Source organism: Hordeum vulgare, chromosome 4H (genome assembly GCF_904849725.1).
Source record: "Hordeum vulgare subsp. vulgare chromosome 4H, MorexV3_pseudomolecules_assembly, whole genome shotgun sequence".
NCBI classification, from domain to species: Eukaryota; Viridiplantae; Streptophyta; class Magnoliopsida; order Poales; family Poaceae; genus Hordeum; species Hordeum vulgare.
In genome coordinates, this window is record NC_058521.1 from 106,931,272 (window position 1) to 106,954,439 (window position 23,168).

At 46.2% G+C, this 23,168-nt stretch overlaps 2 protein-coding genes across 2 annotated transcripts; one reads left to right on the forward strand and one right to left on the reverse strand.

The window, feature by feature from the left end:
- Nucleotides 1–8,042: 8,042 nt before the first annotated feature.
- On the forward strand, nt 8,043–9,443 carry LOC123446214 (probable F-box protein At2g36090). Its single transcript, XM_045122889.1, has one exon. It carries the CDS (start codon nt 8,287–8,289, stop codon nt 9,268–9,270), a length of 984 nt encoding a protein of 327 aa, XP_044978824.1. The 5' UTR covers nt 8,043–8,286; the 3' UTR covers nt 9,271–9,443.
- Nucleotides 9,444–11,236: 1,793 nt separating this feature from the next.
- Nucleotides 11,237–15,393, reverse strand: LOC123448041 (mRNA-decapping enzyme-like protein). The gene is made up of 8 exons (XM_045124810.1): nt 15,096–15,393; nt 14,953–14,993; nt 14,827–14,876; nt 13,802–13,946; nt 12,504–12,560; nt 12,310–12,430; nt 11,701–12,162; nt 11,237–11,620 (listed from the first exon to the last, which is right to left on the reverse strand). Exons 1-8 carry the CDS (start codon nt 15,273–15,275, stop codon nt 11,567–11,569), a joined length of 1,110 nt encoding a protein of 369 aa, XP_044980745.1. The 5' UTR covers nt 15,276–15,393; the 3' UTR covers nt 11,237–11,566.
- Between the last annotated feature and the right edge of the window lie 7,775 nt (nt 15,394–23,168).

The window sequence follows — 23,168 nt, forward strand, 5'->3', positions numbered from 1 at the left end:
TAGGTCCTTCATAGAGAAACTTTTATTCAAGTAACCTTTTATGCTCTCCAAAAGCTCTACGTTGTTTCCAATCAGTAATATGTCATCCACATATAATATTAGAAACGCCACAGAGCTCCCACTCACTTTCTTGTAAATACAAGATTCTCCAACCACTTGTATAAACCCAAATGCTTTGATCACCTCATCAAAGCGTTTGTTCCAACTCCGAGATGCTTGCACCAGTCCATAAATGGATCGCTGGAGCTTGCACACCTTGTCAGCATTTTTAGGATCGACAAAACCTTCGGGTTGCATCATATACAACTCTTCCTTAAGGAACGCCGTTTTGACATCCATCTGCCAGATTTCATAATCGAAAAATGCAGCTATTGCTAACATGATTCTGACGGACTTAAGCATCGCTACGGGTGAGAAAGTCTCATCGTAGTCAACTCCTGGAACTTGTGAAAAACCCTTTGCCACAAGTCGAGCTTTATAAACGGTCACATTACCGTCAGCGTCCATCTTCTTCTTAAAGATCCATTTGTTCTGAATAGCCTTGCGGCCCTCAGGCAGTATCTCCAAAGTCCACACTTTGTTCTCATACATGGATCCTATCTCGGATTTCATGGCTTCTAGCCATTTGTTGGAATCTGGGCCCACCATTGCTTCTTCATAATTTGCAGGTTCATTGTTGTCTAACAACATGATTGATAAGACGGGATTACCGTACCACTCTGGAGCAGCGCGTGATCTCGTCGACCTGCGTGGTTCAACAGAAACTTGAACTGGAGTTTCATGATCATCATCATTAACTTCCTCCTCAACCGGCGTCGCAATGACAGAGGTTTCCCCTTGCCCTGCACCACCATCCAGAGGGGTGAGAGGTTCGACAACCTCGTCAAGTTCTATCTTCCTCCCACTCAATTCTCTCGAGAGAAACTCCTTCTCGAGAAAAGCTCCGTTTTTAGCAACAAACACTTTGCCCTCGGATTTGAGATAGAAGGTGTACCCAACTGTCTCTTTTGGGTAACCTATGAAGACGCACCTTTCCGCTTTGGGTTCCAGCTTTTCAGGCTGAAGCTTTTTGACATAAGCATCACATCCCCAAACTTTAAGAAACGATAACTTTGGCCTTTTGCCATACCACAGTTCGTATGGTGTCGTCTCAACGGATTTTGATGGTGCCCTATTTAAAGTGAATGCAGCTGTTTCTAATGCATAACCCCAAAATGATAACGGCAAATCAGTAAGAGGCATCATAGATCGCACCATCTCCAGCAAAGTACGATTACGACGTTCGGACACACCATTACGCTGTGGTGTTCCAGGCGGTGTTAACTGCAAAACAATTCCACATTGTCTTAAGTGAGCACCAAACTCGAAACTCAGATATTCACCCCCACGATCAGACCGTAGGAACTTGATCTTCTTGTTACGATGATTTTCCACTTCACTCTGAAATTGCTTGAACTTTTCAAATGTTTCAGACTTGTGCTTCATCAAGTAGACATAACCATATCTACTTAAATCGTCAGTGAAGGTGAGAAAATAACGATATCCGCCGCGTGCCTCTATGCTCATTGGACCACACACATCGGTATGTATGATTTCCAACAAGTCACTTGCACGCTCCATTGTTCCGGAGAACGGAGTCTTAGTCATCTTGCCCATGAGGCATGGTTCGCACGTGTCAAGTGAATCAAAGTCAAGTGACTCCAAAAGTCCATCAGCATGGAGTTTCTTCATGCGCTTTACACCAATATGACCCAAGCGGCAGTGCCACAAAAATATGGCGCTATCATTGTTTACTCTAACTCTTTTGGTCTCAATGTTATGTATATGCGTATCGCTATCAAGATTCAATATGAACAATCCTCTCACATTCGGTGCATGACCATAAAAGATGTTACTCATAGAAATAGAACAACCATTATTCTCAGACTTAAAAGAGTAACCGTCTCGCAATAAACAAGATCCAGATATAATGTTGATGCTCAACACAGGCACTAAATAACAATGATTTAAGTTCATCACTAATCCCGATGGTAGCTGAAGTGACACTGTGCCGACGGCGATTGCATCAACCTTGGAACCATTTCCTACGCGCATCGTCACTTCGTCTTTCGCCAGCCTTCGTCTATTCCGCAGTTCCTGTTTCGAGTTGCAAATGTGAGCAACAGAACCGGTATCGAATACCCAGGCACTACTACGAGAGCCGGTTAAGTACACATCAATAACATGTATATCAAATATACCTGATTTTTCTTTGCCCGCCTTCTTATCTGCCACATACTTGGGGCAATTGCGCTTCCAGTGACCCATCCCTTGCAATAGAAGCACTCTGTTTCAGGCTTAGGTCCAGCCTTGGGTTTCTTCGGCGGATTGGCAACAGGCTTGCCGCTCTTCTTCGAATTGCCCTTCTTGCCTTTGCCGTTTCTCTTGAAACTAGTGGTCTTGCTCACCATCAACACTTGATGCTCTTTACGGAGTTCAGACTCTGTGACTTTCAGCATCGCAAACAACTCGCCGGGAGACTTGTTCATCCCTTGCATGTTGTAGTTCAACACAAAGCCTTTATAGCTTGGCGGCAGTGATTGAAGGATTCTGTCAGTGATAGCTTCTTGCGGGAGTTCAATCCCCAGTTCAGCTAGACGGTTTGAGTACCCAGACATTTTGAGCACATGTTCACTGACAGACGAGTTTTCCTCCATCTTGCAAGCATAGAATTTATCGGAGGTCTCTTACCTCTCGATCCGGGCGTTCTTCTGAAAGATAAACTCCAACTCCTGGAACATCTCAAATGCTCCATGATGCTCAAAGCGACGTTGAAGTCCCGGTTCTAAGCCATACAAGACTGCACATTGAACTATTGAGTAGTCCTCCTTACGTGCTAACCAAGCGTTCTTAACATCCTGATCAGCCGTAGCGGGTGGTTCATCTCCTAGCGCAGCATTAAGGACATAATCCTTCTTCCCAGCTTGTAAGATTAGCTTAAGATTACGAGCCCAGTCTACAAAGTTGCTTCCATCATCTTTCAACTTAGCTTTCTCTAGGAACGTATTAAAATTCAGGATGACTGTCGCGTGAGCCATGATCTACAACACAAATATATTCAAAGTGGACTTAGACTATGTTCAAGATAATTAGAGTTCAACTTAATCAAATTATATGCTAAACTCCCACTCAAAAAGTACATCTCTCTAGTCATTTGAGTGGTTCATGATCCACTTACACTATCCCAAGTCCGATCATCACGTGAGTCGAGAGTAGTTTCAGTGGTAAGCATCCCTATGCTAATCATATTAACTATATGATTCATGATCGACCTTTCGGTCTCATGTGTTCCGAGGCCATGTCTGCACATGCTAGGCTCGTCAAGCTTAACCCGAGTGTTCCGCGTGCGCAACTGTTTTGCACCCGTTGTATGTGAACGTTGAGTCTATCACACCCGATCATCACGTGGTGTCTCGAAACGACGAACTGTAGCAACGGTGCACAGTCGGGGAGAACACAATTTTGTCTTGAAATTTTAGTGAGAGATCACCTCATAATGCTACCGTCGTTCTAAGCAAAATAAGGTGCATAAAAGGATTAACATCACATGCAATTCATAAGTGACATGATATGGCCATCATCACGTGCTTCTTGATCTCCATCACCAAAGCACCGGCACGATCTTCTTGTCACCGGCGCCACACCATGATCATCCATCAACGTGTTGCCATCGGGGTTGTCGTGCTACTTATGCTATTATTACTAAAGCTACATCCTAGCAAAATAGTAAACGCATCTGCAAGCACAAACGTTAGTATAAAGACAACCCTATGGCTCCTGCCGGTTGCCGTACCATCGACGTGCAAGTCGATATTTCTATTACAACATGATCATCTCATACATCCAATATATCACATCACGTCGTTGGCCATATCACATCACAATCATACCTTGCAAAAACAAGTTAGACGTCCTCTAATTTTGTTGTTGCATGTTTTACGTGGTGACCAAGGGTATCTAGTAGGATCGCATCTTACTTACGCAAACACCACAACGGAGATATATGAGTTGCTATTTAACCTCATCCAAGGACCTCCTCGGTCAAATCCGATTCAACTAAAGTTGGAGAAACTGTCACTTGCCAGTCATCTTTGAGCAAAGGGGGTTACTCGTAACGATGAAACCAGTCTCTCGTAAGCGTACGAGTAATGTCGGTCCAAGCCGCTTCAATCCAACAATACCGCGGAATCAAGAAAAGACTAAGGAGGGCAGCAAAACGCACATCACCGCCCACAAAAACTTTTGTGTTCTACTCGAGAAGACATCTACGCATGAACCTAGCTCTGATACCACTGTTGGGGAACGTCGCACGGGAAACAAAAATTTTCCTACGCGCACGAAGACCTATCATGGTGATGTCCATCTACGAGAGGGGATGAATGATCTACGTACCCTCGTAGACCGTACAGCAGAAGCGTTAGAGAACGCGGTTGATGTGGTGGAACGTCCTCACGTCCCTCGATCCGCCCCGCGAACAATCCCGCGATCAGTCCCACGATCTAGTACTGAACGGACGGCACCTCCGCGTTCAGCACACGTACAGCTCGACGATGATCTCGGCCTTCTTGATCCAGCAAGAGAGACGGAGAGGTAGAAGAGTTCTCCGGCAGCGTGACGGCGCTCCGGAGGTTGGTGATGACCTTGTCTCGGCAGGGCTCCGCCCGAGCTCCGCAGAAACGCGATCTAGAGGAAAAACCGTGGAGGTATGTGGTCGGGTTGCCGTGGAAAAGTTGTCTCAAATCAGCCCTAAAACCTCCGTATATATAGGTGGGAGGGAGGGGGGCCTTGCCTTGGGGTCCAAGGACCCTCAAGGGGTCGGCCGAGCCAAGGGGGAGGACTCTCCCCCCCCAAACCGAGTTGGACTAGGTTTGGTGGGAGGGAGCCCCCTTCCCTTCCCACCTCCTCCTTTTTTTTTCCCTTTTTCCTTTGATTTCTTATCCTTGGCGCATAGGGCCCTTTTGGGCTGTCCCACCAGCCCACTAAGGGCTGGTGCGCCACCCTTATGGCCTATGGGCTTCCCCGGGGTGGGTTGCCCCCCCCCCCCCCCCGGTGAACTCCCAGAACCCATTCGTCATTCCCGGTACATTCCCGGTAATTCCGAAAACCTTCCGGTAATCAAATGAGGTCATCCTATATATCAATCTTCGTTTCCGGACCATTCCGGAAACCCTCGTGACGTCCGTGATCTCATCCGGGACTCCGAACAACATTCGGTAACCAACCATATAACTCAAATACGCATAAAACAACGTCGAACCTTAAGTGTGCAGACCCTGCGGGTTCGAGAACTATGTAGACATGACCCGAGAGACTCCTCGCTCAATATCCAATAGCGGGACCTAGATGCCCATATTGGATCCTACATATTCTACGAAGATCTTATCGTTTGAACCTCAGTGCCAAGGATTCGTATAATCCCGTATGTCATTCCCTTTGTCCTTCGGTATGTTACTTGCCCGAGATTCGATCGTCAGTATCCGCATACCTATTTCAATCTCGTTTACCGGCAACTCTCTTTACTCGTTCCGTAATACAAGATCCCGCAACTTACACTAAGTTACATTGCTTGCAAGGCTTGTGTGTGATGTTGTATTACCGAGTGGGCCCCGAGATACCTCTCCGTCACACGGAGTGACAAATCCCAGTCTTGATCCATACTAACTCAACTAACACCTTCGGAGATACCTGTAGAGCATCTTTATAGTCACCCAGTTACGTTGCGACGTTTGATACACACAAAGCATTCCTCCGGTGTCAGTGAGTTATATGATCTCATGGTCATAGGAATAAATACTTGACACGCAGAAAACTGTAGCAACAAAATGACACGATCAACATGCTACGTCTATTAGTTTGGGTCTAATCCATCACGTGATTCTCCCAATGACGTGATCCAGTTATCAAGCAACAACACCTTGTTCATAATCAGAAGACACTGACTATCATCGATCAACTGGCTAGCCAACTAGAGGCATGCTAGGGACGGTGTTTTGTCTATGTATCCACACATGTAAATGAGTCTTCATTCAATACAATTATAGCATGGATAATAAACTATTATCTTGATACAGGAATTTTAATAATAACTATATTTATTATTGCCTCTAGGGCATAATTCCAACATTCACTAGCGTGGGATTACTGTCGCTTGACTACAGGAGTTACTGTAGCACCAATCCGAGGATGTCACATACACCACCGCCGGTTCATCCATAGATAGAGAAGGTTTTCACCCCGACCAATACTCACCGCCCCCGAACGCCGCACCCCGGCAACCATGTCGCGCACACGGCCGTGGTCACAGGGCAGCACCAAGCCACGGGCTTTGCCCAAGAGCACCGCGACACCACCACCAGGATTGCCGCCCCCGCATCCAAGACCTCGACGCCACCACACGCGCCATCCACCGCTACCCCAACCAAAAAGACGAGTGGAAAGGCCCCGCCTTTAGCACCCCTGAGGTGCCCCCAGCGCCGAGACCCAATAGGTCGGCCAAAATTGGCCTCCATCGGCCCATCCTGCCGCCGAGCGTGAGACGAGCTTGGTCCAGTTGTAGGGTGCGAGACGAGTCTAGTCCTGCTACCGGGCGCCAGGCGACCTCGGTCCTTCTGTCGGGCACGAGACAAGTCCAGTCTTGCGGTTGAGCGCGAGACAAGCTCGGTCCTGCTATCGGGTGCCACACGAGCGATGAAGCGCGACTTGGAGAGGGCCAACCCTTCGATGAAGGTAGCGCTTGAACGACGATGAGAAGAATTGAAGGTCGACAAGGACGCTCACCGACCGGCCGTCACCGAAGAAGTCCAGCTGCCGCCGTGAAACGACCCAGACCACCGCCATGAGCCACCACCACATAATGGGAGCCCACATCCACACTGGGACCCCGAGGGGCAGCCCTGAGCCGTCCTGCAGAAGGAATGCCACCACCCTCGCCGCCAAAGGTCGCCGCACGCAACGGCCGGTCGAATCCCACACCGCCGCCAGCGCCACCACTAGCACGAACCACCACCACCACCCCGACGCCAGCCACCTCCAGCAACCTTGACCGACGATGACGGCTGACCCTTGTCGCCTCAGCCCGCGCCGCCCGTGGCAGCCGGCCTGAGGAGCAGCCACTCCAGATCTGGATCGGGTCCAGCACCTCGATGCGTAGCCATCCCGCACAAGCACCCACCGCCACACCACAACAGCCGCCCCAGCCGTAGCCTCGCCACGCCGCCCTGCAAAGCGTCGTGCCTCCGCCCAATGCCGACGTCCTGCGCGAGCGAGCACCGCGAGGAAGGGAGACGAGCCCCGCCGCCGCCAACGTCGGCTGGCCTTTGTCCGATGGCGCGCTGCGATGGCGGCGAGGGAGGGTGCGGGGGTGGTAGAGTGATGGAGGCGGCGGCGCGTGGGTCCCCCCCCCCCTCTTGCGGGATTGGACTGTGGTATCCTTTGTAATCAGATTATTATTATGCGCTAGTAATCCTTCATGGCGTGTATGAGTGTACCGTCTGTAAGAATCAATTCTTCTATTTTAATTAATATATAAGGTAAATCTTTTGTCCTCCTTAAAAAAATTGTCGTCAATTATGACATGGAGGCTCCGTTCCGGAGGCGGGGAAGGAAAAATTTCTGCAACACTGGAAACACGCATGTTTCAGCGTTGCCATCCCGACACGTACGGTGAGATCGCTCCCGTACCAGTTCCATTTTTATGCTGTACGTTGAGCTACAGATGCGAAGACGAGTTTTGTAACGCACGGCAACGCCGCCATGTCTGTCTCCCCGAGTCCTCTTGTGCCGGTTTGATTTCTCCTTTTAAGATGTAGGCGTGACGTGTCGACTCCATCCCACAGCATCACCCACAAGACTAGAAACACCTTTGCCTTGAGCAACTTGTCCATTTTTATATGGCAGGTGGAATCCCTTGGCTGACACGTCGGTCCAAGGAGATAGAACGGCACGGCCCACTCGTCAGTGATAAAAACAAACCCAGATACATCACGACATTTATTTGTTTTTTATTTTATTATTATTCGGGGCTTTGCTTTTGGGCAACGCAAGCAAGTTCAGAGTTGATCAGTTGAACAAAAGGAACCTCTCGCTTTCAGACCGTGATCACTCACCTTACTTACTCGCTATATATATATATACTACACACACAGAAAGGTATAAACATATACGTACTTGACACGAGTGCATAACTAATTCACGGGTAGCGACGAGACGAAAGGAATTGCACCGGTGCGAGCTTCGTGTGTGTCCACCATGACGGCGAGTACTCAGCTTGAGGAGAGCATGATGAGCTACGATTCTCCGGCGTGCGGCGGCGTGGCAGAGTCGGTCATCGAGGACCTCCCCGCGGACGTGCTGTCCCTCGTGCTCCGCCGGCTCGACGGCGCGTCGCTGGCGGCGCTTGGCTGCGCGAGCTCCAGCTTCCACGACCTCGCCACCGACCCCGAGACATGGCGCGGACTCTGCCTCGCCCTCTGGCCGTCGGTAGCCGGCCTCCTCGACAATTCCTGCTGCCGCGGCACCGGCGACGGCTTCCACCGGGCGCTCTTCGCCGACGCGTTCCCGTTCCCAGCGACGACGGCGGCGGCCACGGCCACGGTCGCGCCCGCCCTGCCCAGCCGGCTCGTCTCCGCGGTGGACCTGCACCACAAGGGGGTCTGCATCATGTCGCGCGTGGTGGAGACCGACGCCTCGTCGGCGTGGTTCCTGGGCTCGCCGTTCCGCGTCGACGCGCTCCTGCAGGAGGGCTTCTCGGCAGCGTCCCCGATCGCGCCGGCGGAGCTCACGCTGAGCTGGCTGCTGATCGACCCGACGTCAGGCCGGGCGGTCAACGCCTCCAGCCGGCGCCCGGTGTCCGTTGACCGGAGCTGGCTCACGGGGGAGACGGTGGCGCGGTTCACCGTGGTGCTCGGCGGCGTCGCCCTGGACGCGGCCGTCACGTGCGACGACCGGTTTGGGCACGTCCGGGAGGTCAGCCTGTGCGTGGAGGACGGCGACGGCGGCGGCGTCAGCGGGCGAGACGGGCTGGCCGCCGTCGCCTCGGCCATGGCCGCCCCGAGGCAGGGCCGGGGCGCGGAGGCGGAGGCACGGGCGGCGCGGCAGTACGGGGAGTTCGTGAAGGGGAAGAGCGCGCGGAAGGAGTGGAAGGCGAGGCGGGAGGGGCTCGTCGACCTCTGTTGCTCCGGCGTCGGAGCGGCGGCGTTCGTCGGGTTCCTGGTGATGCTCACGTGCCGCTGAGCGCGCGCGCATCGACTAGTAGAAGGTTTGCTCACACGTGCGACGAATGTGAATACGTGTTCGTCCAGTAGGTTACAGAGAGTCGCCGCAACAATGTAAATGTACTGTGGCTCAGAGCCAAGATTTATCTTCTTTCACAATAGCTAAAGGTCAGTCGACCTGAATTTTGATTTTGGGTCACTCAATTTCGTTTTGAGAAGGAAGAAGGCAGCGCAGAGGGAGAGGAAGAAGGAGACGGCGAGACTGCCGGCGCCGGAAAGAAGCAAAGCCACCGTCTATCTAAGGGTGGCGGCTGCAGGTTCGTCGGTGCCGGTTGGTTGACAGGGTTAGAACATCTCTAGCAGATGCGTATATCATCGATCCACAAAAATCGTTCGTGAAAAAGCGTTTTTACGGACTCGTGACCGAACAGACCCAAAACTGATCCGTATAAAGAGATATTTGAGCATAAAAAACATTTATTTACTTCTTAATTTTCTTCAAAAGCAATGAATAATAATAATTTATAAAATCTTTGCTAAAATAGTAAGAAAAAAAACAAGAACTATGATTAAGCATTTTAAAAGATATCCAACTTTCATAACTGTTTCTACTAGTTGGATCAACATCTTCTTCGTGCATTCTTTGTTGATCTGGGGATTCTTGATCTTACATTCTTCATTATTCGGCTTTGATTTTAAAGAATTAGACGTTGTTTCTTCTTTAATTTCTTTTGTAATTGCACATGCAGCTACATCGTTAGCCTTAATTATACTAAGGAGTGCACGAACATCTATTAAGTTTTTTTCTATCAATAAATCGATTTATTCTTCTTTCCAATACCAAAATGGTCATCCACCTTCCTACACGCATTAACACCTCAATAAGCTATCGAAATTTAACCAAATAAGTTGACAAAACCAAATAAAAAGAACATACGCCGTCGTTGTTGCATTTGAAGAATACCCATCCGAGGTGTTGCCGCGTGCTAGATGTGAGCCGCAGCACTGTCTTCGTGCAGTCGCCGCACTGTACGAGCGGCATCGGCAAGTCAACGAACCGTTGCGCGACCACCGAGCCCGGGCGACGACCGAAAGAGTCCTTGTCGACAAACCGACGACAACGACTAGAGGATGAACCTGCATGCAGTGCTGGCGGTTTGTCGAGGGTTGTGGGGGGGGGGGTGCTCCCCAACCAATCCATGACTTTGGCGCAGCCGCCGGTGGCCGGAAAAGCCAAATCCGGTGGCTGCGAGAAACAGCCGCCGATTTGTAGTTTTTCGACCAGCCGAGGCACGAGGGAGTGGTGGAGGGCAATCTAGGGCGTGTGGCGGCCCGCCGACGTGATCTCGACGGCTGGTATGGCCGAAATCAAAGACGGCGCCCGACGACGGTGGGTGGGGAAAAAGCATGGGCTGAAATATCGCACCCACCAACCGTTCTTGATATATACAAGGCACTGACGGGGCGAGAAAGCGAATCTGCGTTTTCGCGGGTTGGGATGGGTATTTTGTTACGTCCCGTAAAAAAAATTACGGATTAAAGCGTATTTTGACGATTATTTTACGAGACGAGGCTCTTAGAAGGAGGGGCGACAGCACAGCGGTTGCACGGAGGACGGGGCGGCGAGGCTGACATGGTAGCAACTGGTCGTTCATCTTGCATCCTTTGGCTCATAAAAATCTGACAGACCCGAATATTTTTAGATCACTTGCATCTAGCCACACCCATCCTTTTTGCATTAATTTTCAGAAAGGGAAAGTTGAGAGGATGCCGTTGAAAGTTGAGACGATAGGACTTTTAAGTTTGAAGCTCAGTTTCATGTACTGGTACTTAGGTAATTATTTGCGTTACTGATAATTTAGGTAATTCGTTGACGACTCTATTGCCGAACTCAAGCCTCCAACCTCAATAGAACTTGTTGGTAGGCCTAGGCCAAGTCTCAAATTGTAAAGAAAAGATACTTCATACTCTGATGACAAGTTAACTTTTCAGTAAATCACACTAGATATTTGCATTCCATGAAACCCTGATACTGACTGAGGTGACAGAGGTGATTGCTCAGTAAAACACACGAAAATGATGATATCATAACATCCTTACAAACTCCTTTTTTTCAATTACATAAATGTAATGACATTGACATAGTCATTTGTAAACAAGGAAGACCATAAATACTACCAGCCATTGCTATAAGAATCTACATCAACACATCAATACAAATCTATACAGAAGTTCCAGAACCAGCATACAAAACTCACGGAGAACAGAAACACTCTTGTTGCATCAGCAAGCAACAAGACGACCTAGGAAGCAGCCTACATATGTGCATTCTGCAACTCCCGGTAAATTAAATCGATGAATTGGTCATTCTGTTGGGAACATGACACAAGAGTTAGAAACATATAAAAGAGCAAACAGTACAGATTGTGATTTTTTATAACGAAAATACCTGAACAAGTCTCAGAAGGGCATCCTTAACTTTATCCCGTGAAATAAGAGAGTCATTGTTGTGTGCAGGGGCAAAAGATGGAGGCGGTGCAGGTGGTGGAAAAGGCTGGAGTAGAGGGGTGCCATGCCCGTACTGAGGATGTTGAGCAGATGATGAAGTTGCATGAAGAGGTGGTGCTGTGGGCATCATTGACGAAATCGGCGGAGCTAGTGATGCAGAAGAGGACGATGGAGGGGCAAAGAATGCCGGTGTTACAAGATTTGTTGAATGGCTAGCATGGGCATTAGTGTCCTGCACGGGGAGTGGTGGCGCTGATGAACCTCCTAAAGGAGGGGGTATTTGGTGCGACTGGGCAGCAGATGGCATAATCAATGGCATGTGGGAAGCTGCAGTGCTCTCAGTGGATGGATGAGCTCTTCCAACCATTGACCCACTTGATACACCTCCAATGCTTGCAGCACCCTGTATATTTGTATAGAAGAATAATTCAGTAGAAGCACTACGTATAGAGCTCCAGATGACAGTCCAAGACACTGCATGTACTATTTCATGGGCAGTGCAAGAAACAGAAAATTATTCAGAAGGAAACAAAACGGAGAGAGAACATACACCAAAGTAATTGGCAAGTGATTCATCAGGAGTATCAGAAATGAGAGTGGATGCTGGCAGCGGTTCAAGGGGGCCATCTATAGCGGCAGACGTAGGAACAGCCTCCAATTCCTCAAACTCACTGTTGTACATTAGAAGAATTCAGCATAAGTCAATCAAAACATCTCCCGTGTATAGTCAAGGGAGAAAAAAACCTTTTGGTAGAAGGCACTTTCGCTTTTGGAGGTACTCTGGCATAGGCATTCAGTATCCTGCAAAGGAAAATGGAATTAAAGAACTTAAAAGATACTTGGACTTCAACAAGGCAAAGTTTGGTTCATGATTAATTAATCCTAATCATTCACACCCATGTTAGACATCTAATAATTATACATACTAATGCTTTGAATTAAGCAACACAATGAAGCATGACTTTCAGACAGGGGACGGATTGTTAAAAAAATCAAGATTCTCCTTTAATTTGTTCAGTGCAGAGGTAATGACACCCGGTCAGGTAGTCATGTTAATCCTTTCAAGAAAACTTCCAATTACATTATAGTAATGCCCCATTCGATCAAACACAAGAGCATGATACTCCAGTGCTCCTAGAATCCTTACATGAAAAAAGTTTCACAAGACCAGGATTCATGTATATTGAGTATCACCGGATTTATTAATTTCCAAACCGTTAGCATGGTCAACTAGCTGTTTATTCGTGCAAAAGAAAAAGGAGGAAGCTACGGTAGTACATAGCCAAAAGGTCAGATCTGAATCACCTACTGTATCACTAAAAGCATCTCCAACAATCTGTTGGTTAGTTTGTTCGTAAATATATCCATGTCAACAACCAACAATGTATCATACAAGTACTCCAATGTCTGTATGTAAGGTTGACCAATAGGAGGTGAGAGAATATGGAAGCTTGCTTTGTTTCTTTACGTTGGAGCTTGTAAACAAGGTGCTGGTTCATTTTCATACAGCGTCACACTCTCACATAAGATGTTTATATGGCAAATTTACCAACAAGCATCTTACAGCTATTGGAAATGCCCTAATATGTATATATGTCGGCAGAAACAAAAAAAAAGTAAAATATAATGGCTTTTACAGTTTGTCCAACAGTTTTCGTCAAAAAGTTCAAAATTTTCGCATCATAAAAGTCCTACTGTCTCTACAATCCACCTACACCATTACTTCCATTTGTTAGTCCGTGAGTTCGTCATGGATAGTTACAGCTTTCAGGTCATGCATTTCTGGTCGAAATCCAATGTAACATAAGCAGACAAGATCAGATAGTCTACAACAACAAAGCCTTCCAGTCCTAAACAAGTTGGGCTAGGCTAGAGTTGAAACCCATAAAGATCTCGAAACCTAGTCATGGTTCTGGCACGTGGTTAATCTACTTTTACAAAATTTTAGTATGCTGAGTACAGCATGAATGGTTTTCAATAAACATCTGAGCCTTGAAAAAGGAGGCTTCCAACATGAACATATGATACATGAAAAGTCGTACCTTCCAAAAAGATTTGCTACAGCATCACAGTCTTGCTGATTGTAAAACCAAATACCATTTACTTCTTGTGCAGCATTCCGGTACAGCAAATATGGAGGTTGAAGTTCGTATTCAAAATCACTTAATAAATCCTCCACCAGATTATCTGACAAGAGAAACAATATTGAACTTCTCATGAATGAACTGAATAGTCTCAGCATTCATAAATCATCTAGAAATAAGAAGTCGGCTGTTAGTCCTAGCCAACTTCAGTTAGAAAGATACAAGGAATATTTTTCTTCTAACTGGAGGTCGTAACTATCAAACAGGATGCAAAATTTTAAAATGACCTGGAGGCCAGCAAGCCAGCATCGGCAAGCGTACCATAATATTTGGTCTTTACAAGTGAAGTAGCTGGCTACTTCTCCCCTTTGTTTCATTCTTTTTGGTGATCTTTTGTGGCAATGTGTGGTCACGTGGAATAAATCTCTTTTTTAGCCAAGTCTTGCCACATGGAATGGTAAAAAATATACTTGTTCTTTTACTTCGTAGTTGACTTCTATTGCTTGCGTTCAATTAGGATTTTAAATTCCAAGGGTGGAGACTGGAGAGCTTAAGGCTTCAATCTGAAAATTTAGAGTTTGCCGAGTGCAACATACCAGGGTTTCGCGCGAGAAGATCTTAACCAAAAGGCTGTATTTTCAGAGTAGAATGCTCTAAGTTTACTAGTGAAAAGCTTGGGTTTGTCAAATGGAATTTTCTTGAGAAAATAGTCTGCCGAGCAGAAACATCATGGTATTAGGATTGTTTCAGTGGCCCCATCAGGCTTTCTGCAAGTGGCCAAACATCTTAGTGTCACCGAACTGGAATAGTTCAACTTCATAAGAGCATTGGCTAATCTTATTAATGATCTAGTATCATCTAGGAGACCTCAAAGATTTATTTAGCTACCGAAAAGCAATATGTTCTCTACTCGCGATCGTCCGTAACCCCCCAATGCCTGAGTCACGCGGCTGAGTCGATGGACTCAGATCGTAGAAACATACCCGTGTTCCGCCTGTTCATGACGATAAACTGAAACCTTGGCTGCGTGTTCCTACAACAGGAGAAACAAATCAGATATTCAGATCCCAGCCGCAGCCGCACACGATACTCTATCAACACTCGCTCACCTCTTTACGACGAACAGCGACCCCTCCACGTCCTTGCGGCTCTGCGCAATACAAGGCAGGCAAACCGGATCGGATCAGGTTTTCGGCGAATCACGGGGGGCGAGACAGGGGGAGATGCAGGGGAAGGGGAGGAGGTGACTGACCCACTGATTGAGGTCGATGTTGAAGTCATAGAGGGTGACGTGGGCGGCGGTGATGAGGATGTCCTCGACGGCGGGGTCGAGGCGCTGCAGGACGGTGAGGTTGAGCAGGCGCGTGCCCTCGGCGTCCATCGCCAGGTTTGGGGTCAACTTGCCCCCGTTAGTCGGCGGCGGTGGCGACATCGATCAGTCTCCGAGAGGGCGGCGGTGGATCTGAGGGGAGCTGCAGGCTGCAGTTATCGAGTAGGGAGCTTGGGAGTTTGGAGCAGGCAGGGGAAGGGGAAGGGGACGGACTGTAATTTCTGGAAGAGTTGCCGCATTCACAGCAGACAGCACAGGATGGGACATGGATGGGCCGATGCAGGAGCCGGACGGGGTCGGGGTCCATGGGTTCGGCCACTGTGCATAGAGGCCCATGCGTCGTCTGTTCCGAGATTTTGTGGGCCGCCAGAGAATTATGGCCCGAGCCAACATGTGTGTGGATTGGCCCATCATTTGTTCCGAAAATCTCTATAGCCCTCCAGTCCGGTGGGAGCTCCTACGAAATCACTAATAGAATATTATTCCTTTTAATTTGAAAAAGTCTAACACTCAGCCGACGAATTCAAAGTAGGGCGTTGGATTGCGGGATCTGATGGCGATCCGCCGACTGTTTGTTTCAGGAGTTGTTTCTGCAACGCGGTCGTTGTTTCTGCAACGCGGTCGTTGTTTCTGCAACGCGAATGTTGTTTTAGAAATTATTCTACAACATGGTCATTGTTTGTGCGACGGAGATGATGTTTCAGAAATTAACCCAGGCTTTTCGATGTCATCTGTTCGAAGACGGCAGTTTAGCTCCTGCACGTCGACGGCGCCGCCGCACGGGGCGCAACTCTGTTGGAGCCGAGGAAGAGTGTCTAGTTTCTGCAATAGACCTTTTTTGCGGAAAATAACGACCGACCATGCGACGAGATGCGGACGTTAGATCAAACGGCTGTCAGCTCGGGCATCCAACGGCTGCCCAGGTGACAGATCACTTTTAGAAATCAACCGGCAGACGCGTAGCGTTCCCCTTTTAATTTAGATCGCAGAAAGTGACACATTGCATGTTTGTTATTTATCGCAACTTAAAAGTTTTCTTTTCTTTCATAGATCCATTATCTTCAAAACGCTTTACCTCTTAAATCATGCGTCTGAATCTCAAATCATTTTCATTGTTGGGTCCCTCGCGTCGAGATGTATAACACTAGGTCTCATATTGATAGCTTCTGATGAATTTTTTTTTCACAAAAAATTGAATGAAAAACCCGAACAAAAAACCCATGTCTATCGTGATAGAAAAAATAGGAAACATGTTTTTCCATTTTTGATGTGCCTCTCGCAAACACAAAATTGTGTCTTTCGCGAAAGCAAAACCATGCTTTTTATGAAAGAAAAAAATTGTTTTCGAATGGCACGGCCGTATCTCTTACGAAGGCAAATTTGTGCTTCTCGTAAAAGCAAAATCGTGCCTCTTGTGAAAGAAAAAAATAAAAAACATTTTTTTTCTTTTTCGAGTGGCACTGTTGTGTCTTTCGTGAAAGCAAATTCATGCCTCTCACGAAAGAAAAAAAATAAAAACATGTTTTTTCGTTTCCACGAGGTACGGCCTCTTGCGGAAGTAAAACCGTGACTCTTACAAAAAAATATTTTTTTGTTTTTAAAGGCACGGTCCATGGCTCTCATGAAAGAAAAAAACATCTTTTTTTTAATTTCAAAAGGCATGATCATGCCTTTCGCAAAAGCACATCCATGTCTCTCGTGAAAGAAAACCATTCTTTTTCAAGAAAAAAAACTTTTTGTCACCAATTATTTTTTAAGTTTTTTAGCCCAAATCTTTACCTAATAATAAAGAGGCTATCGCTTCCGTCGGAAAACCCACCGAGGTGATTTTACAAAAAAAGCCCTTACCGTTTATGACATTAAACTCGTAGTATATATTAATTATTTTTTAAAATACTCATATCTTTTAAACCGTAACTTCAAATTTACATATTATACATGGAATTTGATTAAAAAATATGTAGAATTTAAATATGATATTATTTTATCTGTTAAACGTTTAATAAAAATACTATCTAGGGAGCAATCTTAATAAATAAGTCATTATTCGTCTTTCTTTCATACCGGTACTCATCCGGGTTGGGGATGAACACGTCAACAAAATCAGGATTAGAGATGAAACTGAAGGTCACTTGACTGATTCTTTGTACGTATTAAATCTATATGCAAGCCGTGTTAAAATAGAAGACCTGTGAAATTTTAAACTGCATTTTTTAGGATAAGACCATCTTTGTTTGTATCGTAACTATAAATTCTCAAATTATAGTCATTTTTATATATTAAGAGCGTGTGCCGTGTGGTATTTCTTTCTCCCGTTGCAACGCATGGGTCCTTTTGCTAGTGCTAAAAAAATAGAAAACTAGAACACCGAAAAAATCCTGAAAGAACCCGCCTAAAAAGTAAAAAAGGTGTGCACAAAAATAATGAAAAATAAAAAAAATACTCGAAACGTGATACGTGACAATGGTTGAAAACACGTAAAATAACAACATGTGCAAATGATGTTGAGAGGCTTTTGAATGAACGCTCGTTGCTGCCAAGCTACCTTCGGCTCATTTTGCGTCATACAAAAAGGCTCGACGTACAGAGATGACGCACGACTGGACCTGCCCAACATGTTTTCGATCGCGTGACACAAAAATACAAGCTGAAAAACAACACAGCTTGCCAGGATTTGGGGTCAGTTTGGATGCCGTCCTCACGCTCTTGTGTCTGGACACGAGCATGCCTGTAACCTGGCTCAGACCTGTTTGGTTTTTGTGCTGAGGGATTGACAAAATATCTGACCAATTTCACATGCCTCGTGTGTGTGCTATTAATTAGAGTTAAAATGTTCTGTTAGGTTAGTGGGATCCACATACATACATATAATTAGCACTCTAAAATATTCTCTAATACTTTTCCACCCCTGGACATCAACCAAACGCCCTTCTCTCACGCTAGCCTGCCTAGTTAGAGCAAGTACAATAGAGCTGAGTCAGCTGGCTGTAAGGAATAAAATATTATATTTTTGCTTAGTTGGAGGAGAGAGAAGAGGAGAGAGAAGGTAAGCGGGCTCTTAGCTAAGAGCCAGCTCTAGCACGTGCTCCTAGGCACTTTGTGGGAATGAAAGGTGGGTCATATAATAAATAAGTAGTGCACTCTTCTAACCAACTATTGTACATGTTAGCTATAAGATGGGCTATAGGTGACATGGCATGAGCTTACAGCCGGCAACCGGCTCTACTATTGTACTTGCTCTTAGAGAACGCACGGGTTCTCAGGTCCATTCCACGCACTGTGTTTTTTCACGCACATTGGTGAGGACACAAAGTCACAAAGCAACACACGCCCTTGATCCCACCACCTCACACAAAGTAGACAACTGACCAAAAAAGAGTATTTTCCCTCTAGCTAGGGGTTTTGTCATCCCGGGGCAATATGTCGCCGTCATTGAGATTGGTGTTTCCCCGCCCCGTCTTCCTCCCGGCCGTCCGGTGTGATTAATTAGGGGGCGGTCTAATGCCTCCTGATCACCATTGGGGATTGGGAGATCGGGATTTCTAGGGTTACTGCAACAAGGCCCCATAGATTGTATCAATCGGGTTAAGATTTTACAAGATGTTTTCGAGCGAGGCCAAGTGTGCGTCGGCTTCAGGCTCAACGGAGACAGATGATGTGGAGAAGATGATGAAGGAACTAGGGCTGACAAAAGAGGACATGGATGATGTGATATTCGATGAACAAGAGGCCCTGCACGAGGCGGCCCGGTGGATGGCACTCGCTAGGGTTCACTAATAAAACCTACAACCAGTACTGGTTCTTTCGGAATTTGAGATCCGCTTTGGGATCTTGCGCAGTCGACGAAGTTTCGGCCACTTGAAGACAACCTATACACTATCCAGTTCTCATGCTTGGAGGATTGGGAGCATGTCACAGTGGAGGGACCGTGGCACTTAAGGGGTCACGCAGTCATAATTAAGTCGTACGATGGAGTGACGAAGCCATCTATAGTGAGGCTTGACACCATTGATATTTGGGTGCACATTCATGACGTGCCGCAGCTCTATGTTCATCTCGTGTCGTTGCTACGGCGCCAGGAATCCCCGGCGGCCTCTTGAGCTTGCTTTGGTTTTTCCCTTGAAGAGGAAAGGGTGATGCAGCACAAGAGCAGTAAGTATTTCCCTCAGTTTGAGAACCAAGGTATCAATACAGTAGGAGAATCAAGCCAAGTGTCCAGAGTACCTGTGCAAACACAAACGAGCTTGCACCCAACGCTATAAAGGGGTTGTCAATCCCTTCAAGATTGATTGCAAAGTGAGATCTGAAGGCGGAAAGTGCAACGAAGTAAAAGTGTAAGGCTGAAAATATGATGTGAAGTAGACCCGGGGGCCATAGTGTTCACTAGAGGCTTCTCTCAAAATAGCAAATGTTACGGTGGGTGAACAAATTACTGTCGAGCAATTGATAGAATCGTGCAAAGTCATGACGATATCTAAGGCAATGATCATACATATAGGCATCACGTCCGAGACAAGTAGACCCATACTTTGTGCATCTACTACTATTACTCCACACATCGACCGCTATCCAGCATGCATCTAGTGTATTGAATTCATGACGAACAGAGTAACCCCTTAAGCAAGATGACATGATGTAGAGGGATAAACTCAAACCAATGATGTAAACCCCATGTTTTTACCCTTGATGGCAACAACACGATGCGTGCCTTGCTACCCCTTCTGTCACTGGCTGAGGTCACCGCACGGTATGAACCCAAAACCAAGCACTTCTCCCATTGCAAGAATCATAGATCAAGTTGGCCAAACAAAAACCACTCGAAGAGAAATACAAGGATATGAAATCATGCATATAAGAGATCAGAAGAAACTCAAATAAGATTCATAGATAATCCGATCATAAATCCACAATTCATCGGATCTCGACAAACACACCGCAAAAGAAGATTACATCGGATAGATCTCCATGAAGATCATGGAGAACTTTGTATTGAAGATCCAAGAGAGAGAAGAAGCCATCTAGCTACTAGCTATTGACCCGTAGGTCTATGGTGAACTACTCACGCATCATCGGAGAGGTCATGGTGTTGATGAAGAAGCCCTCCGTATCCGAATCCCCCCTTCGGCAGGGCACCAGAACGTGCCCCAGATGGGATCTTGCGGAGACAGAAACTTGCGGTGGCGGAAAAGTATTTTCGTGGATCTCTTTCGCAGTTTTGGATTTTTCCTGGATTTATAGGCGGAAGAGGTAGCGCAGACGAGCCACAGGGGGCCCACAAGCCTGCTAGGCGCGGGCCCCCCCCCCGCCGCGCCTAGGGGGCTTGTGGGGTCCCCTGGTGGCCCCTGCCTTGGTTCTCAAGTCTCGTGCGTAACTTCTGTTTCGGAAAAAATCTTTTCGGAAGTTTTATTCCGTTTGGACACCATTTAAAATCCTCCTCTCAAAAGGGTCAAAAACACAGAAAAAACAGGAACTGGCACTTGGCACTGAGTTAATAAGTTAGTCCCAAAAAAGATATAAAAGGCATACAAAACATCCAAAGTTTGACAAGATAATAGCATGGAACCATAAAAAATTATAGTTACGTTGGAGACGTATCAAGCATCCCCAAGCTTAACTCGTGCTCGTCCTCGAGTACGGAAGTGATAAAGACTGAATTTTTTATGTGGAATGCTACCTAGCATAGTTGTCCTTTGCAACTTCTTTCATGTGACATGAATGTTCAGATCCGTAAGATTCAAAACAATAGTTTGCTATTGACATGAAAACAATAATACTTCAAGCAAACTAGTAAGGTAATCATGAACTTTCGAAATAACAAGGCCAAAGAAAGTTATCCCTACAAAATCATATAGTCTGGCTATGCTCCATCGTCCCCACACAACTAATTTAAATCATGCACAACCCCGGTATTGGCCAAGTAATTGTTTTCGCACTCTTACTTTCTCAAACCTTTTTCAACTCTCACGCAATACATGAGCGTGAGCCATGGATATAGCACTATGGTGGAATAGAGTGTGGTGGAGGTTGTGAGACAAAAAGGAAGGAGATGGTCACATTGACTCGACGTATCAAAGGGCCAAGGAGATGTCATTAATAGATATCAATGTGAATGAGTATGGATTTCCATACAAAGGATGCACTAGAGCTATAAGTATGTGAAAGCTCAAAAGGAGAACTAGTGGGTGTGCATCCAACTTGCTTGCTCACGAAGACCTAGGGCAATTTTGAGGAAGCCCATCATTGGAATATACAAGCCAAGTTATATAATGAAAATTCCCACTAGCATATGGTGGTGATAAAACAAGAGGCTCTCAATCATGAATAACATGGTGCTATCATGAAGCACAAGTGTGGAAAGAGATAGTAGCATTGTCCCTTCTCTCTTTTTCTCTTTTTTTTGTTTGGGCTCTTTGGCCTCTTTTTTTCTTTCTCTTTTCCCTTTTTTTATGTGGGAAACTTTGGCCTCTTTTTTTTTATTTCCTCACATGGGACAATGCTCTAATAATGATGATCATCACACTTTTATTTACTCACAGCTCAAAGCTTAGAATGATGATGACTCTATAGGAAATGCCTTCGGCAGTGTACCGGGATGTGCAACGATCTAGCTTGGCGTATGACGTTGAAACATCTCGCTAGCTATCTTACGATCATGCAATGTCGATATGAGAGTGACGACACAAGTCATGAGACGGAACGGTGGGAGTTGCATGGCAATATATCTCGGAATGGCTATGAAAATGCCATAGTAGGTAGGTATGGTGGCTGTTTTGAGGAAGGCATATGGTGGGTTTGTGCACCGGCAAAAATTGTGCGGTACTAGAGAGGCTAGCAATGGTGGAAGGTGAAAGTGCATCTATACCATGGACTCACATTAGTCATGAAGAACTCACATACTTGTTGCGAAAGTTTTTATTAGTAATCGAAACAAAGTGCTAAACGCATACTCCTAGGGGAAGGGTTGGTAGGTGTAAACCATCACGCGATCCCGACCGCAACACAAAGGATGACAATCAATAGATCAATTATGCTCCGACTTCCTAACATAGCGGTTCACCATACGTGCATGTTACGGGAATCACTAACTTCAACACAAGTATTTCTAGATTCACAACACCCTACTAACGTGACTCTTAATATTACCAAATCCACGTCTCAAAACTAATTGAGAGGAATCAAACTTCTCTTCTACTCAATGCACATGGAGATGGAAGTTTTATTGTATCCTCTTTGGATACCTATCAGCTTTGGGACTACTTTCATAGCACAAGCCAACTACCAAGTTATGCACCGCCGTGCTCTAAAAGATCTAAGTGAAGCACATAGAGCAGTATTGTCTATCTCAAAAGATATAAGTGAAGCACAAAGAGTATTATAGCAAATTCACGATGAGTGCATGTCTCTCACAAAAGGTGTGCAGCAAGGATGATTGTGACACAACAAAAATAAAAGACTCCTACGATACAAGACGCTCCAAGCAAGACACATATCATGTGGTGAATAAAAATATAGCTCCAAGTAATGTTACCAATGGATTGAAGACGAAAGAGGGGATGCCTTCCCGGGGCATCCCCAAGCTTAGGCTTTTTGGTGTCCTTGAATTTGGCTTGGGATGCCTTGGGAATCCCCAAGCTTGATCTCTTTCCACTCTTTATCCCTTTGTCCATGAGAACATCACCCAAAACTTGAAAACTTCACAACACAAAACTTAAACAGAAACTCGTGATATCATTAGCACAAGAAAACAAACTACCACCTCTTTAGGTACTGTAGCAATCTTGATTTCTATTTATATTAGTGTTAGGTTACTGTATTCTCACTTTTCCATGGCTATTAACCCCCATACTATCCATAGTTTCATCAAAACAAGCAACCAACACAACAAATAGGATCTGTCAAAAACAGACCAGTCTGTAGCAATCTGTATGCTTCGTATACTTCTGGTACCTAAAAAATTCTGAAAAATTACGACCGCCTCGACAAAAGGCATATCAA

Excerpts from the sequence above, each read along its gene's own strand:
- LOC123448041 (XM_045124810.1), bottom strand. The coding sequence starts at position 15,275 with ATGTCGCCACCGCCGCCGACTAACGGGGGCAAGTTGACCCCAAACCTG. Across the intron at positions 14,877-14,952 it reads TCGCTGTTCGTCGTAAAGAG|GAACACGCAGCCAAGGTTTC; the intron begins GTGAGCGAGTGT and ends CTCCTGTTGTAG. Across the intron at positions 12,561-13,801 it reads GTAGCAAATCTTTTTGGAAG|GATACTGAATGCCTATGCCA; the intron begins GTACGACTTTTC and ends TTTCCTTTGCAG.
- LOC123446214 (XM_045122889.1), top strand. The coding sequence starts at position 8,287 with ATGACGGCGAGTACTCAGCTTGAGGAGAGCATGATGAGCTACGATTCT.